At 44.2% G+C, this 17,737-nt stretch overlaps 1 protein-coding gene across 4 annotated transcripts in view; it reads left to right on the top strand.

Annotated features, from left to right (window-relative positions):
* Positions 1–614: 614 nt before the first annotated feature.
* CLPX (caseinolytic mitochondrial matrix peptidase chaperone subunit X) overlaps positions 615–17,737 on the top strand; it is a 42,239-nt gene continuing 25,116 nt past the window's right edge. For all 4 annotated transcript variants that reach the window (XR_012415073.1, XR_012415072.1, XM_005559812.4 and 1 more), the window contains exons 1-3: positions 615–901; positions 5,676–5,836; positions 6,839–6,956. Coding sequence is in view for 2 of the 4 variants with exons in the window: in XM_005559812.4 (XP_005559869.1) it covers positions 823–901; positions 5,676–5,836; positions 6,839–6,956 (358 nt within the window). In the remaining 2 variants the exon portion in view is untranslated. The remainder of the gene's footprint in view (positions 902–5,675; positions 5,837–6,838; positions 6,957–17,737) is intronic.

The raw sequence follows: 17,737 nt of genomic DNA, 5'->3' as shown, positions 1-17,737 counted from the left end.
GAAGCTTTATCACCACGAGGCCTGAAAGAACAAGGAGAGGGAGCTGTTACCACCTAACAGTTGTTGCTTAGGTAACTGACAATACCACCTCCACCTTACAAGTGATGAAACTAAGGAGAATGATAAGACGAGGAACACAGGATGTGGAATCCCGGGGGAAGAAACTTAGTCAATCTGAAGCATCTAGCGGCTACCAAGGTACTTTAGAGACTTCCCCCGTGGATGGTTAAGCTACCATCCTCACCTTGACCTTCCCTGCCGCCCACCGAAAGTGACCGGAAGAAGAGCTTGACTATGACGACTAGGGACTACAAGTCCCGGCATGCATCTCTCCGCGTCTATCTCAAAACCGTTCAACTTTAGGATAAAAGGGCTTTTGGCAACCATGCGCGTCGGGACCTGTAGTCGCCGCCGTTGGGTCTAGGCGCTTGCCGTAGGGCACTAATTGGCGCGCCCACGGTACCGCCCCCTCGCCTTCGCCTCACGTAGCTTCTCCAGCGCGCATACGCGGCGCGTACCCACGCCCTCCGCCCCCTCCCCGGGCCTACGGCGCAGGCGCGCGCAAGCTCCGCGGGCCCGGTAGGCTGGGGGTGGGGGGGAGAAGGAGGGGAAGGGAAGGGGGGTTGGGTGTCTAGTCTGGTGAGTAGACGGCTGTGGGGCACAGAAGCGCGAAGGCCTGGCAGTCGGGCAGGTGAACTCTGCACGGGGTCTAGGGCCCGCGGAAGGGTTCGGAACCGAGTCAGCGCGCCTTGCGAGCAGGATTCGCGCAGCTGAGACCCGGAGGTCCTCAGGGGGCGAAGCCCCGGCCTACGCCTCGCGGAAATGCCCAGCTGCGGTGCTTGTACTTGCGGCGCAGCTGCCGCCCGGCTCATTACGTCCTCACTCGCCTCCGCGCAGAGAGGTAACGAAATAGTGCCACTCCTGAGCCCTCAGCCTAGGGGGAGGGGGTGGACTGGCTGGTGGGTAGGGGTCCTGGGGAGGGCACGAGGCCTGCTGCACCCGGGGAGTGTGAGGGAATGGGCGGCACTTCGCCCGGCACCCACTGCTTTCCCCGTGGAATGGGGTTCTGCCGACCTCTGGAGCAGCCGTTGCTCAAATTGGAAGTAAACTCCTTCCCACGCGTCTTCTTGCGCGCTTTCAGGCCCGCTGACTTTGGGGCCGGAATGCGGCCACTTCGTGGAAACCCTGAAAGAGGCACAAAATGTTCCTCTTATTAAAAAATGCCTCCAGATCCCACTCAGCCCTGCCGGGGACCGCCGCCTGCCCCGGCCGCGGCTCTTCTTCCGCAGCCTGGCCGGGATCCCTCTCGGGCCCGTTGGGGGCTCCAGGAGGGGCTGTCCCTGCTAGGGTCCCCTAGGACTCAGGGCACCCAGCTGACCGTCCCGGACGCAAGCCGCGCGATACCAGAGATGTTACTATCACTGTGCGGCCCAGACACTGGGACATAAACAAGGTTCACAATATTTCCCGGCGTCAGGCAAGCCCCGGGGCACGCAGGACAGCGGCGGGGGAGATGGGGAGAGGTCCCGCAGGAGTTGGTTCGGAAGTCCTTGGGTGTTTCAGCAGTCCTTTGCTGGCTTTCCCAACTTGACCGGGAGGTAGTTTCCTAAGAGTGGCGCATGTTGTTTACCTTTCCTTTCTGTTTATCTGAAGCTGTGAAATAATGGCGCCCCAGCCAAGAGAGTCTGGAAAATAAACTTTTTTTCTCTTCCTCAAATCAATGGATGTCAGATCACGAGGCTAGATCCTGTTATAATCACTGACTTCTAGACAAATTCTTTTTATTTGGACTTACCGGTTCATGACCCTTGGATGGATTTTTAAAAAGGTCCCTTTTATCTAACTTTTAAACCAATTATAAAATCCTTATTGTTTACTAAATGTATCTTCTAGTTTCTTTACTACACAAGGAGGGATTGAATGAGGTAATGTGGGCAGAAGCATTTTGTAAAATGATACATAAATGTAAGAGAGTGAATTTAATCCTAAATCATTGTTAAGCCTCAACCAGTAGATGTCCCAATTCCAGGAATTCGATTTGCAAACACTTTAAAGTGTTTTTTTAATCCATTTATGTGACATACATTAATATTTGTCGAGGGCCCACTATGTGCCAGGTCTTTTAGTGCTGGAGGTAAGAGTGGAGAATAAGTCCTCACCCTCATGTTTAAATCTAGTGGAGTAGACAAAGAGTAATACAGTTTACAGTGGTTGGATGAAGTATGTGTGTGTTCTCTTTGGGCAGGGACGGCTTCTTTGAAAGTGTTCTTGATCTGTTCTAGCCAAGAGTCCGTGAACACTTTTGAATCATAGGAGATAAGCAGTTATTATTTTTTTTTTTCAAAACGACTGGTTTCTTTCTTTTCTTTTCTTTTCCTTCCCTCCTTCCTGTCTTTCTTTCCTTTCTTTCCGTCTTCTTCTTTTTTTTTTTTTTTTTTTTTTTTTTGAGACAGAGTCTTGCTCTGTCGCCCAGGCTGGAGTGCAGTGGCGCAATCTTGGCTCACTGCAAGCTCCACCTCCCGGGTTCACGCCATTCTCCTGCCTCAGCCTCCCGAGTAGCTGGGACTACAGGCGCCCGCCACCACGTCCGGCTAATTTTTTGTGTTTTTAGTAGAGACAGGGTTTCACCGTGTTAGCCAGGATGGTCTCGATCTCCTGACCTTGTGATCTGCCCGCCTCTGCCTCCCAAAGTGCTGGGATTACAGGCGTGAGCCACCGCCCCTGGCCTCTGTCTGTCTTGATGGAATCTGCTCTGTTACCCAGGCTGGAGTGCAGTAGCGTGATCTGGGCTCACTACAACCCTCGCCTCCTGGGTTCAAGCGGTTCTCCTGCCTCAGCCTCCCGAGTAAGCTGGCATTACAGGCGTGCACTACCACGCCCAACTAATTTTTATATTTTTAGTAGAGACGGGGTTTTGCCATGTTTGTCAGGCTGATCTCCAACTCCTGGACCGCAGGTGATCCACCTGCCTCGGCCTCCCAAAGTGCTGGGATTACAGGCGTGAGCCACTGCACCTGGACTAGTATTTCTTTTTAAAAACAGTTGTTCTGAAATTTAGAAAGCTTTGTCTGTATGATAAAGTTCTGTAAACAGTGAAACTTAAATTGTGTTTTCTGGTTGCTGCCAGGTAATCTGGTGAAATATACTTTACAGAAATACTTCTCTTTTTTGGCTTTCAGAGCTTCTTCACCTGAGGTTTACAGGCCCCCAAAGGGTCTTTGCATAGAATTCAGAGGTTCTGTGAACTTTATTTTCACTAAGCTCTAGCTGAAACATAAGATTTCCTTGGCCTATTAATGTTCACAACACATCCACAGTAGTCTTAGAAGTGTCTGTGGATTTGTCATCAATCAAAATCAGAAATATTTTCATATCACATTATAGTTGTTGATATTTCAGAATATTGTTCATACTTTTTGCTACTTTGAAATCATAGTAATTATTTTAAAAACTGTTAGATCTTATTTAATTTTGCTTGTTAATAAAGAGGAATATTTTTTAAATTTTTTTGATAACTACTTCTTTATAATTTGTTTTCTTTGTTATGTATTTTTTTTATACATTTAAAAATATTCTGAGAAGAGATCTATTCGGAGGCTTCACCAGACTGCTCAAGGGGTTCATGTCACAAAAAGTGTTAGAAACCCCAATTAGTTTGCTACAGAGCTTTATCATTTTTATGAGAATTTTATGATTGGTCAGTGGTCATTTTGATTGCATCTGTCACTCTCCGTCAATTTTTTTTTTTTTTTTTTGAGACGGAGTCTCACGCTGTTGCTCAGGCTGGAGAGCAGTGGTGCCATCTCTGCTTGCTGCAACCTCCGCTTCCTGGGTTCAAGCGATTCTCCTGCTTCAGCCTCTCGGGTAGCTGGGACTACAGGCGCGTGCCACCATGCCCAGCTAATTTTTTGTATTTTTAGTAGAGATGAGATTTCACCATATTAGCCAGGATGGTCTCGATCTCCTGACCTCGTGATCCTCCCGCCTTGGCCTCCCAAAGTGCTGGGATTACAGGCATGAGCCACTGCACCTGGCCCCCTCAATTACTTTTTCTAAGCCAACTTTTGAGATTGATACTTTATTTATTTATTTATTTATTTATTTATTTATTTTGAGACGGAGCCTTGCTCTGTTGCCCAGGCTGGCGTACGGTGGCACAATCTCCGCTCACTGCCACCTCTGTCTCGTTCAAGCGATTCTCCTGCCTCAGCTTCCCGAATAGCTGGGATTACACGTGCCTGTCACCACGCCTGGCTACTTTTTGCATTTTTAGTAGAAACGGGGTTTCACCATGTTGGCCAGGCTGGTCTTAAACTCCTGACCTCAAGTGATCCACCCACCTCAACCTCCCAAAGTGCTGGGTGGGATTACAGGTGTGAAGCACTGCACCTGGCTCCTTCAGTTTTTTTTATTGTGGCAAGATACATGTAAGATTTACACGACTTAACTATTTTTAGTGTATAGTTCGGTAGTATTAGGTACATTGATATTGTGCAACCATTGCCATCACCTTGTAAAACTAAAGCTCTGTACCCATTAAAACAAGAACTCTCCATTTTCCCCAACGCCCAGGAACCGCCATTCTACTCACTGTCTCTATGATTTTGCCTTCTAAGTACCACATATAAGTGGAATAACACAATTTTTTAAATAACTTTTTTTTTTTTTTGAGACGGAGTCTTCCTTTGTTGCCCAGGCTGGAGTGCAGTGGCACGATCTTGGCTCACTGCAACCTCCACCTCCTGGGTTCAAGCAATTCGCCTGCCTCAGCCTCCTGAGTAGGTGGGATTACAGACACCTGCCAGCACACCCAGCTAATTTTTGTGTTTTTAGTAGACAGGGTTTCACCATGTTGGCTAGCCAGGCTGGTCTCGAACTCTGGGATTATAGGCATGAGCCACCGCACCTTGCCTTAAAGAACATTTGAAGTTTGTTTCCACTGTTATAGATTTTTTTTTTTTTTTTGAGATGGAGTCTTGCTCTGTCACCTAGGCTGGAGTGTGGTGGCACAACCTCAGTTTGCTGCAACCTTTGCCTCCTGGGTTCAAGCGATTCTCCTGCCTCAACCTCCGGAGTAGCTGGGATTACAGGAACCTACCACCACGCCTGGCTAATTTTTTTTTTTATTTTTAGTAGAGATGGGGTTTCACCATGTTGGCCAGGCTGGTTTTGAACTCCTGACCTCAAGTGATCCACACACCTCGGCCTCCCAAAATGCCAGGATTACAGCGGTGAGCCACCACACCTGGCCCAGATAGTATTCTTATATAATAACAGACGAGTTGCTGTCAGATGTTTATTCTCATTGGTAGAAATAATAAGAATATAGGGCATAAATGACCTTTTAAAAAATCTTACAGGTGAGGCAGGTGTTGAACTCCCTTCAAACTTTGAAAAAGCCACATATTGTTATGATGTGGTTGATCTTACCTTACTTCTAAAGGACACATACTGAAAGAAACAACTTTATTTATCTAGAATCTTTCAGAGGCTCAGACCTGGCCTGTTTTCGAAAGGACTTTGCCTCTGTTGGTGTCATTATTTTCTCTCAGTTTATACTACTGCTGTGAAAATGATAGCTTTTTCTCAACCTCCTTTATGCTCAAGGAATTTTTGTTTCCAGGGGATTTATTGAGGCATATCTATATTTGATGTAGATTTCCTTTTATTTTCAGGTATTTCTGGTGGTCGCGTTCATATATCAGTTTTAGGAAGGCTTGGGACATTTGAAACTCAGATTCTGCGAAGAGCTCCTCTTAGATCCTTTACAGAAACGCCAGCATACTTTGCTTCAAAAGATGGGATAAGTAAAGATGGTTCTGGAGATGGAAATAAGGTAATTATTTTATCTTATTGGCACCTGTACACATTGTGAGTTCCTTCCTTTAAAAAAATATAATAGTACTGTCTGTTACTGGCTTATGTTTTCTGTAGGCAATATGAGATAGCTAAAATGATCTGAAGAATTTTATGTAATTAGATGTTTCATTTTGAACCTTAAAATACTTTTATAAGCATTGCACATAGTAAGCAGTAATTAAAATTTCTAACACCCCAAAGTAGTAAAGAAGTGTCATTAAATGACTGTTGGTCAGTAGGATTGAATTAGGAATAGCCATCATTTCCTGCTTTCATATAACTCTTACAACTTGTGACAGTATAAACCTCACTTTATCCTCTACCTACAAATTTCAGATTCGTGGTATAACTTAATGTTGGGCTACTCTGGTAGCCTAAAAATTTCAGATTTCTGGTACAACTTTATGTTGTAGCTAGCAAGTAGATGATTGGTAGTTGTATTGAGTGAGTCAGTGACTTACCAGTTTTTTTCATGATGTGAATTTGACTAACACTTGAGTTAATCTTATATGTTAGACAAAATGTGAGGCACTTACATATCCATACTTAATCTTAACAGTGACTCTCTGATGTGGGTAAAATTATTCCCATTTTAGAGATGAGAAAAGTTAGATCTAAGAATAATCAGAGTCACTGCCTACCATGATAATAACTCCTGATTCAATTTCATTGAAATGTAGTTTTTTTCCCTTAGTAAATTTTCTAGTGCCTGAGTCATTGAATGAAAACTCTTTATTATATATGTTGGCACATGTTGTATAAAAGAAGACTACAGATATACATGCATTTACTAGAACTGATTTGATTTTTGAAGTAAATAGATCTTCTGACACCAGAAATAGTAGAATTATATTAATAATTTCATCCTAGAAATTTAGAAAATTATAAAATTAATTACAAACAGTATTGTTTATATTTAAGTTGGTTGCCTGAAACTAATAATTGACACTTTTTCTTTTTTCTCTTTCATAAACATTAGAAATCAGCAAGTGAGGGAAGTAGTAAGAAATCAGGCTCTGGGAATTCTGGGAAAGGTGGAAACCAGCTGCGCTGTCCTAAATGTGGCGACTTGTGCACACATGTAGAGACCTTTGTGTGTAAGTATTACATCTTCTGCTCTTTTTTCCCTACGTTTTCTATGAATTATTAAATGTATAAAAATATGTAAATTATGTAAAATTTATAAATACAGGCCAGGCACAAATGGCTCATGCCTGTAATCCCAGCACTTTGGAAGGTGGAGATGGGAGGATCCCTTGAGCCTAGGAGTTCGAGACCTGCCTGGGCAACATGTTGAGACACCTGTCTTTACAAGAAAAAAAAAAAAGGCCAGATATCTGGTGGTGCATACCTGTAGTCATAATCATGCCACTGTACCCCATCCTGGGTGACAGAGACCTTGTCTCCAAAAAAATATATATGTATGTATATATATAAAATATATATAAATTGTATTAAATGTGTAGAAATATGGATTATATGAAATAGATAAATTAATGTGACTTTGTATGTTATATGAATTATATATAAATTGTATGAGCTCACCTGATTCTCTCTCATGTTCACCGTATACTAGAAAATTCTCAGGACTGGTAATACTTTGCACTGTTGTGTAAGAGATAATTTAAGAAAAATATTTGCTTCTTTATTTTGCTTAATTGTGTTTATTTCAGATTGGATTTTGTGAATTTCTGGGTGTGATCATTAGGCTATAGGAGAACCAGGACTTATTTATTCTGTATTTATTACTACATTCTTCAAATACATATTGAGTATCACATGGCTGGGAAGGCTAGTCATTCATATATTAAGGTAAATTCCCTTAGTACTTACTAAAGGAGGTAAGCCCTCAATTCTGGGAAGCATCTGATAATTATTAATGATTCAGACACTCGGAGAAGGAAGAAATCAGGGCTGGGCACTGTGACTCACACCTGTAATCCCAGCACTTTTGGAGTCTGAGATAGGCAGATTGCTTGAGCCCAGAAGTTCAAAACCAGCCTGAGCAACATGGCAAAACTCCATATGTATTAAAAAAAATTAAAAAATTAGCCAGGCCTGGTGGTGCATGGCTATAGTTCCAGCTACTTAGGGACTGAGATAATGAAGATCGCTTGAGTCCGGGAGGTGAGGCTGCAGCAAGCCAGCCATTGAACTCCAGCTTGGTGACAAAGCAAGACCCTGTCTCAAAAAAAGAAAAAAAGAAGAAGGGAAAAAATCAACTGTCCTACTTTTGCTGTTAGCGTCAGTAACTCTCTGAAATGCAAAGATTCTCCTACGGATATTTTCATCAATGAATCAAATAATCAAAAAACTCATTACTTACATGACTTAGAGTTAGTGGTAATGAATTGTACCACCATGTCAGCCTTCCTCTACAATCCAATTGAAGAAAACTTCAAGATTATAAGACTTCAGTGTCTGATGGTTGGCTAGAGGGTATTCTCTATCTCCTAATCCTAATATGGAGACTTTGGTTACAATTTCACACTTACCATTAACAGTAATTGGCCACCATATGAAAAGGTACTAGATGTAGTATGTTTTTATGTACTGGAAAGACTTAAAGTAGCTCCAACCCATAGCTGGAATATTAGGGGTTCTGAACAAAATTTAATTTGGATCACAACGTAAAATGAAAGTGGGCTGGGCACAGTGACTCACACCAGTAATCACAGGACTTTGGGAGTCCGAAGCAGGCTGCTCACTTGAGGTCAGGAGTTTGAGACCAGCCTGCTCAACATGGTGAAACCCCATCTCTACTAAAAATACAAAAATTAACCGGGCATAGTGGCGTGCATCTGAAGTCCCAGCTGTTTGGGAGGCTGAGACCGGAGAATCGCTTGAACCTGGGAGGTGGAGGTCCTGGTGAGCCAAAATCACACCACTGCACTCCTCCAGCCTGGGCAACAGAGCAAAACTCCATCTCAAAAAAAAAAAAAAATGGTAGAACTGGATGATAAAACCTTCTAAACAAATTTGATGTGATATAATAAAATTATACAGAGGCTGAAAATTGCTTAATTTATGAGGTCAGTGTCTCCTATTTTAACCAAGAAATTTTCCTCCTTTTTTTTCTTCAAAGAAACATTTCAGCGTTTACAGACCTAAAGAATACTTTCTTGCCAGGCGTGGTGGCTTACGCCTGTAATCTGAGCACTTTGGGAGCCTGAGGTAGGCAGATCACCTGAGGTCAGGCGTTGGAGACCAGCCTGGCCAATGTGGTGAAACCCCATCTCTACTAAAAATACAAAATTAGCTGGGCGTGGTGGTGGGCACCTATAATCCCAGCTACTTGGGAAGCTGAGGCATGAGAATTGCTTGAACCCAGGAGGCAGAGGCTGCAGTGAGCCGAGATCACACCACTGTACTCTAGTCTGGGAAACGAGTGAAACTCTGTCTCCAAAAAAGAAAAAAGAATAATTTCTTAGAGTAGAAAAGGAAAGAAACTAGTATTTAATAAATGCCAACATAGTTTTGTTCTTGGAACCTTAATTTTGCCAGAACAAAGAGTATTCTCCTTTTTATAAATGAAGAAACTGAGATTTAGCAAGTTTAAGTAACTCATTCAAGGTCACATAGCAGTGAAGATTTGCTATTCAGAAATTCCTATATCATACATTTCTACCATCTGGAGATTCTTTAGGGGTAAACTAGCTCCTCTTGGGATTAAATTTATTTTTCTTCTATGCATTCTTCCAAAACTTGCCAGGTTGTATTAGTCACTAAAGGTGACTGTTAAACTTAGAGATCTCCAAACTCCTTCCCTAGAGATTAAGATTCTGTAGATGTGGGATGGGGTCCTAGAATCTGTATATTAGTAGTATCTGTGTATTAGTTAGACCAAGTGTGGAAATACTATAGTATAATCAGTTCAAGGCTGAGGCCTGTTTGCTTTGAGAATTCTAATTGGGGGTGGTGATATGGGAGTAGAAAATGTGGAAGGGAAGAAAAAAAAAGCACACACTTAAACTTACAAAATTAATAAGCAAATGTGTTGATTCAGACATCGCTAGGCTCAGAAAATATGCAGATGATCATGACACACCGTCCCTGTCCTCTGTAACTATTTGTAGGCCCTAGCAGTGCAGTAAGCCCCTCCTCCCTTAGTTTTGCATACCCATATTAAAAGTCTTTTCAGAATGCATCCTTTTGAATCCTTCTGTGTCTGATCATTAAAAGTTGGGTCTTCACAGTACTAAAGAGAGTTTTATTTGATCTCAGGTTACTAACAGGTTGAGCTTCCATAGTCTGAAAATCTGGAGTTCAAAATGCTCCAAAATGCTAAACTTGTGAGTGCATCATGATGCTTAAAGGAAATGCTCCATTGGAGCATTTCAGATTTCAGATTTCATGTAGGGGTGCTTAACCAGTGTATTTCTGCAAATATTCCAAAACTTGAAAACATTTGAACTCTGAAACACTTCTGGTCCTATGCATTTTGGTTAAGGGATACTCAGCCTGCTTTTTTGTTTGTTTTTTGTTTTTATTATTTTTTTGAGACAGTTTTGCTGTTCTCACCCAGGCTGGAGTGCAGTGGCACGATCTCGGCTCACTGCAACTTCTGCCACCTGGATTCAAGTGCCAGCCCCAGGTGCCTCAGCCTCAGCCTCCCAAGTAGCTGGGATTACAGGTGCCCACCACCATGCCAGGCTAATTTTTGTGTTTTTGGTAGAGATAGGGTTTCACCTTGTTGACCAGGCTGGTCTGGAATTCCTGACCTCAGGTGATTCAGCCGCCTAAGCCTCCCAAAGTGCTGGCATTACAGGTGTGAGCCACCATGCCCGGCCTGCATTTTGTTTAAGTCTGCATTTATTTGGATACTAGTTCGTAAACATCTTTTTATATGCTTTTTGGTCACTTGTGATTCTTTCGTGAATGGCCTGTTTAGGTAATTGTCTAGTTTTTTGTAATTTTTTTTTTTTTTTTTTTTGAGACGGAGTCTCGCTCTGTCTCCCAGGCTGGAGTGCAGTGGCGCCATCTCGGCTCACTGCAAGCTCCGCCTTCCAGGTTTACGCCATTCTCCTGCCTCAGCCTCCCCATTCTCCTGCCTCAGCCTCCCGAGTAGCTGGGACTACAGGTGCCTGCCACCTCGCCCGGCTAGTTTTTTTTTTTTTTTGTATTTTTTAGTAGAGATGGGGTTTCACCATGTTAGCCAGGATGGTCTCGATCTCCTGACCTCGTGATCCGCCCGTCTCAGCCTCCCAAAGTGCTGGGATTACAGGCTTGAGCCACCGTGCCCGGCCTACTTTTTTGTATTTTTAATTACTTGAGGAATGCATATATCCGTCCTCCTTTATGAGAAAAGAATAGACCCTTATAGATGGAGGTAAAGTTCTATAACATATCTTCATTGAACATGTGATTTTTTTTTAAAGTATAAATAACATATTCATATTTTCACAAATTGCTTGTTTTCACTACGCAATGTTTTGAGAGCTGTGTATGTTAATGCAGTTGACTCTTGAACAGTGGGTTTGAATTGCTCGGGCCCACTTATACTTAGCTTTTTTTTGGCCAGACACATATGGCCAGCATATATGAGGAGCTAACTTCATATATGTGGGTTCCACAGGGCCAACTGCAGGACCTGAGTATGCATGGATTTGGTTATATGTGGGTGGTCCTAGAACTAGTCTCCTACGTGTGCCATGGGACAGCTGTACATGTGGGCCTAGTCCTTTCCTTTTAAAAATTTGTTTGAGATATCATCATTCATATACCATGCAATTCATCTTCAGTGGTTTTAAAATATTTACCAAGTTGTGGCCCGGCATGGTGGCTCACACCTGTAATCCCAGCACTTTGAGAGGCCGAGGCGGGCAGATCACGAGGTCGGGAGTTCGAGACCAGCCTGACCAACATAGTGAAACCCCATCTCTACTAAAAATACAAAAATTAGCCGGGCTTGGTAGCAACCACTTGTAATCCCAGCTGCTTCGGAGACTGAGACAGGAGAATTGCTTGAACCCGGGAGGCAGAGGTTGCAGTGAACCTAGATCATGCCACTGCACTCCAGCCTGGGTGACAGAGCAAGACTCTGTCTCAAAAAAAAAAAAAAAAAGGCCAGGAGCAGTGGCTCATGTCTGTAATCCCAGCACTTTGGGAGGCCAAGGTGGGTGGATGACAAGGTGTGAAGATCGAGACCATCCTGGCTAACACCATGTCTACTAAAAGCACAAAAAATTAGCCTGGCCTGGTGGCGCACGCCTGTAGTCCCAACTACTCAGGAGGCTGAGGCAGGAGAATCTCTTGAACCCAGGAGGCGGAGGCTGCAGTGAGCCGAGATCACACCACTGCACTCCAGCCTGGGTGACAGAGAAAGACTTCGTCTTGTCTCAAAAAGAAAAAAAAGGTATTTACCAGGTTGAATGATCATCTCCACTATCTAATTCCAGAACATTTTTCATCATCCCAGAAAGAAACTCCATAGCCCTTAGTCACTCTCCACCCTTCTCCCCTCCTAGCCCTGTTAACTATTAACTACTTTCTCTATCAATGGATTTGTCTACTCCGTATATCTCATACAATATAATTATATGCTATGTGGCATTTCATATCAGCCTTCTTTTCTTTAGCTTAATGTTTTCAAAGTTTATCCAGGTTGCAGCATATATCAGTATTTCATTGCTTTTTATGGCTGAATAATAATTCATTGTTTAGACATTCATCAGGTGATGGACATTTAGATTGTTTCTACTTGTTGGTTGTTCTGAATAATGCTCCTGTGAACATCTGTGTACCAGTTTTTGTGTGGACATATGTTTCTAATTCTCTTGGGTATATGTTTAGGAGTGGAATTGCTGGGTCATGTGTTAACTGTTTAGTTTCTACAGAATTGCCAAACTGTTTTCCATAGCAGCTGTACCATTCTACAATCCGACCAGCAATATGAGGGTTCCAGTTTCTCCACATCCTTTTTACCACTTGTCTTTCTTTTTTTTGTTTGTTTTTTTTGAGACAGAATCTCGCTCTGTCACCAGGTTGGAGTACAGTGGCATGATCTCAGCTCACTGCAACCTCCACCTCCCAGGTTCAAGCAATTCTCCTGTCTCAGCCTCCCAAGTAGCTGGGATTATAGGTGCCCACCACCACACGCAGCTAATTTTTGTATTTTTAGTGGAGAAGGGGTTTCACCATATTGGTCAGGCTGATCTCGAACTCCTGACTTCAGGTGATCTTCCTGCCTCAGACTCCCGGAATGCTGAGATTACAGGCATGAGCCACTGCGCCCAGCCTGTCTTTCTTTATTCATAGTGGACATGAAGTGGTATCTCATCATGGGCTTCTTTTGATTTTGTTTTTAGAAACAGGGTCTTGCTCTGTCTCCCAGGCTACAATGCAGTGGCGCAGTCATAGCTCATAGTAGCCTCACCTTCTCTGTTCAAATTGTCCTCCCACGTCAGCATCTTGAATAGCTGGGACTACAGGCACATGCCACCGCAGAGACAGGGTCTCATTTATGTTGCCCAGGCTGGTCGCGAACTCCTGGGCTAAAGTAATTCTCCTACCTTGGCTTCCCAAAGTGCTGGGATTTTGTGCTACCTCCGGGGATTCACTGTAGTTTTGATTTGCATTTCCCTAATGACTAATGATGTTAATCTTTTCTTATGTTTTTTGGTCATTTGTCTGTCTTCTTTGGAGAAGTGTCTGTTTAAATCCTTTGTCTTTCTTCCTCCCCGCCCCCAACCCCAGGCGGAATTTCGCTTATTGCCCAGGCTGGAGTGCAGTGGCACGATCTTGGCTCACTGCAATTTCCACCTCCTGGGTTCAAGCAGTTCTCTGCCTCAGACTCCTGAGTAGCTGGGATTACAGGCGCCCACCACCACGCCTGGCTAATTTTTTGTATTTTTAGTAGAGATGGGGTTTCACCATCTTGGCCAGACTGGTCTTGAACACCTGTGACCTTGTGATCCGCCCACCTCAGCTTCCCAAACCAACAAAATTTTACATAAAGCAATATAGGATACTTGTAGTAGCTGTTTAAAGGAAAGAATTTGTCTCCTGGTAACTTAATAAAATTAGATTTTTGCCCTTGTTTTTGGAGTGAAAATGCACGGTGAAAATTGGCCAGGCACGGTGGGGGCTCATGCCTGTAATCCCAGCAGTTTGGAAGGCCGAGGAGGGTGGATCACCTGAGGTCAGGAGTTTGAGACCAGCCTGACCAACATGGAGAAACCCCGTCTCTACTGAAAATACAAAATTAGCTAGACATGGTGGTGCATGCCTGTAATCCCAGCTACTTCGGAGACTAAAGGAGGAGAATCACTTGAACCCAGGAGGCGGAGGTTGCGGTGAGCTGAGATCGTGCCATTGCACTCCAACCTGGGCAACAAGAGCGAAACCCCGTCTCAAAAAAAAAGTGCATTGCAATGCTTGTATTTTTTTCCCCCAAAATAGCATTTTGATAAATAACATCGAATCCTTGAATTTTAGGGATATGTTGAAAACATGTCAATGTAAAATTGTATTGCAAATATTCAAGTCAAATTTAAGCAACCTTTCAACAATAAGCAAAGAGGAATGTGATTTGTTGGTATTTAATCCTTTTCCTTTTGACCTAATTTCCTTAGAGAAATATTTTGAACTTGTGCTCTCAGGCCAGATTTTCCTGTCACACTGCCTGAACTAGATCAGAGGCTTCTCTGCCCTTTAATCCTTGCCCTGTTTACCATCAGTAACAATTGTAAACTAGTTCCTCATCATTATCAAGGCAGTGACTATCTTTCCCATTGATGAGAAGTGGTGATTATTTACTTAGGCTTGTGTTAGTCACAGATGCTTCAAATAGCTTGATCTTTTTCTTTAGGTAAGCATTTACACGGGATCAGTAAATAGGAAACATGGATGAAACCTCTCCTTAAAATTTGCTATTAGAATTTATCCAAAAAAAATTTTTTTTTTGAGACCGAGTTTCGCTCTGTTGCCCAGACTGAAGTGCAGTGGTGTGATCCCAGCTCACTACAACCTCTGCCTCCCAGGTTCAAGCAATTCTCGTGCCTCAACCTCCCCAGTTGCTAGGATTACAGGCACGAGCCAACATGCCCGGCTAATTTGTGTATATTTAGTAACAACAGGGTTTCACTATGTTGGCCAGGCTGGTCTTGAACTCCTTACCTCAAGTGATCCACCTGCCTCCGCCTCCCAAAGTGCTAGGATTATAGATGTGAGCCACCTCCGGCCCAGAATGTGTTTTTAATTAGTCTTGTGTTTAAGAACAGAAATATGGCCAGGCGTGGTGGCTTATGCCTGTAATCCCAGCACTTTGGGAGGCTAAGGCGGGCAGATCACGACGTCAGAAGATCAAGACCATCCTGGCCAACGTGGTGAAACTCCGTCTCTACTAAAAGTACAAAAATTAGCTGGGTGTAGTGGTGTGCACCCAGCTACTGAGGCCGAGGCAGGAGAATTGCTTGGACCCAGGAGGCAGAATTTGCAGTGAGCCCAGATCGCACCACTGCATTCCAGCCTGGGCAACAGAGTGAGACTCCGTCTCAAAAAAAAAAAAAAAAAAAACAGAAACACAAGAATTGATTGAATTGATAATGAAGTGGTTTTGTTTGTTTTTTGAGACAGAGTCTCACTCTGTTGCCTAGGCTGGAGAATAGTGACCTGGTCTCAGCTCACTGCAACCTATGTGTCCCGGGTAACCCTCAAGTGATTCTCCTGCCTCAGCCTCCTGGGTGGCTGGGATTACAGGCACCTGCCACCACACCCGGCTGATTTTTGTATTTTTAGTAGAAACAGGGTTTTGCCATGTTGGCCAGGGTGGTCTCGAACTCCTGACCTCAGGTGATCCACCTGCCTCGGCCTCCCGCTATGCTGGGATTACAGGCCTGAGCCACCACACCCGGCCTAAAGTTTTTTTAATGTGGAATTGTCTGCTTCTTTCATTTAGTTTGTAAGGACGTAGGTGTGCTTGCTAGTGCAGTTTTTCCTATGATCTGTGGATAGATATAAATTTATATTTAAAATTTTCCCAAAGGAAAAAAAATTCCATGAAATTTTTCTCTGCAGTTCTCTCTTTCTAGTTGGATTACACAAAAATGTATTACTTAGACATACTAGCTTTGTATTTGCCACCTGTATCTATAAGAGATTCTCTACCAAATTGCTTTCTGAGGTCCCTGGTTACCATTAGTAGGGTTAGGCTGAGTTAAGCATGTATATCCAAACCCACCTACCTGGGAGGTGGGAGGATCCCTTGAGAACAGAAGTTTGAGGCCATCCTGGACAACACAGCAAGACGCCAGCTCTTAAAAAAAAAAAGAGTGGCTGGGTGTGGTGGCTCACGCCTGTAACCCCAGCACTTTGGGAAGCTGAGGCAGGCAGATCACCTGAGATCAGGAGTTCGAGACCAGCCTGACCAATATGGTCAAACCCCACCTCTACTAAAAAATATAAAATTAGCCGGGCATGGTGGCACATGCCTGTAGTCCCAGCTACTAGGGAGGCTGAGGCAAGAGAATTGCTTGAACCCGGGAGGCGAAGGTTGCAGTGAGCTGAGATTGTGCCATTGCGCTCCAGCCTGGGCAACAAGAGCAAAACTCTGTCTCAAAAAAAAAAAAGTGTATATCCATATGTCTACATCCTGTAACCGTATGTTGTTTATTTTTATTTTGTTTATTATAAGAGGGCACGATGGGCACTATCTTGGCTCACTGCAACCTCTGCTCCCAGGTTCAAGCAGTTCTCCTGCTTCAGCCTGCTGAGTAGCGGGGTTTATAGGCACTTACCATGCCCAGCTAGTTTTTGTATTTTTAGTAGAGACAGGGTTTCACCATGTTGGCCAGGCTGGTCTTGAACTCCTGAGCTAAAGTGATCCACCCGTCTTGGCCCCTCAAAGTGCTGAGATTACAGGCGTGAACCACTAGGCCCCACCAACATCCTATAACCATGTTTTGAAAAGAAAGAGTAGGCTGGCCTCAGTGGGTCACGCCTGTAATCCCAAGCACTTTGGGAGGCCAAGGTGGGAGGGTTCCTTGAGTCCAGGAGTTTGAGACCCGCCTGGGCAACATCATGAGACCCGCCTGGGCAACATCATGAGACCCTGTCTCTACAGAAGGTTTTAGAAAGTAGACAGGCAGGCCGGGCGCGGTGGCTCAAGCCTGTAATCCCAGCACTTTGGGAGGCCGAGACGGGCGGATCACAAGGTCAGGAGATCGAGACCACAGTGAAACCCCGTCTCTACTAAAAATACAAAAAATTAGCCGGGCGCGGTGGCGGGCGCCTGTAGTCCCAGCTACTCAGGAGGCTGAGGCAGGAGAATGGCGGGAACCCGGGAGGCGGAGGTTGCAGTGAGCCGAGATCGCGCCACTGCACTCCAGCCTGGGCAACAGCGTGAGACTCCGTCTCAAAAAAAAAAAAAAAAAAAGAAAGTAGACAGGCATCGGCTGGGCGCAGTGGCTCACGCCTGTAATCCCAGCACTTTGGGAGGCCAAGGAGGGCGGATCGACGTCAGGAGATTGAGAGGCGCCTATAGTCCCAGCTACTTGGGAGTCTGAGGCAGGAGAATGGCGTGAACCTGGGAGGCGGAGCTTGCAGTGAGCCACTGTCGCGCCACTGCACTCCAGCCTAGGCAACAGAGAGAGACTCCATCTCAAAAAAAAAAAAAAAAAAAAAAGGCAGGTGTGGTGGCGCGTGCCTGTAGTCCTGGATACTCAAGGAGGCTGAGGTGGGAGGATTGCTTGAGCTTAGGAGGTCAAGACTGCAGTGAGCAGTGATCACGCCACTGCATTTCAACCTGGGCAACAGAGCAAAACCCTGTCTCAAAAAAAAAAAAAAAGAAAAAGAAATCACCTTTAACACAGGATATTCTGTAGCTGATCCATTGGAATTGAGAAATCCTTATAAATGTATTCATCTACTGTGTATCCAC

The sequence above is a fragment of the Macaca fascicularis genome, chromosome 7, assembly GCF_037993035.2.
Source record: "Macaca fascicularis isolate 582-1 chromosome 7, T2T-MFA8v1.1".
In the NCBI taxonomy this organism is placed as follows: domain Eukaryota; kingdom Metazoa; phylum Chordata; class Mammalia; order Primates; family Cercopithecidae; genus Macaca; species Macaca fascicularis.
The sequence above is the reverse complement of the archived record's forward strand: the minus strand, read 5'-3'. Positions and strand labels throughout refer to the sequence as shown.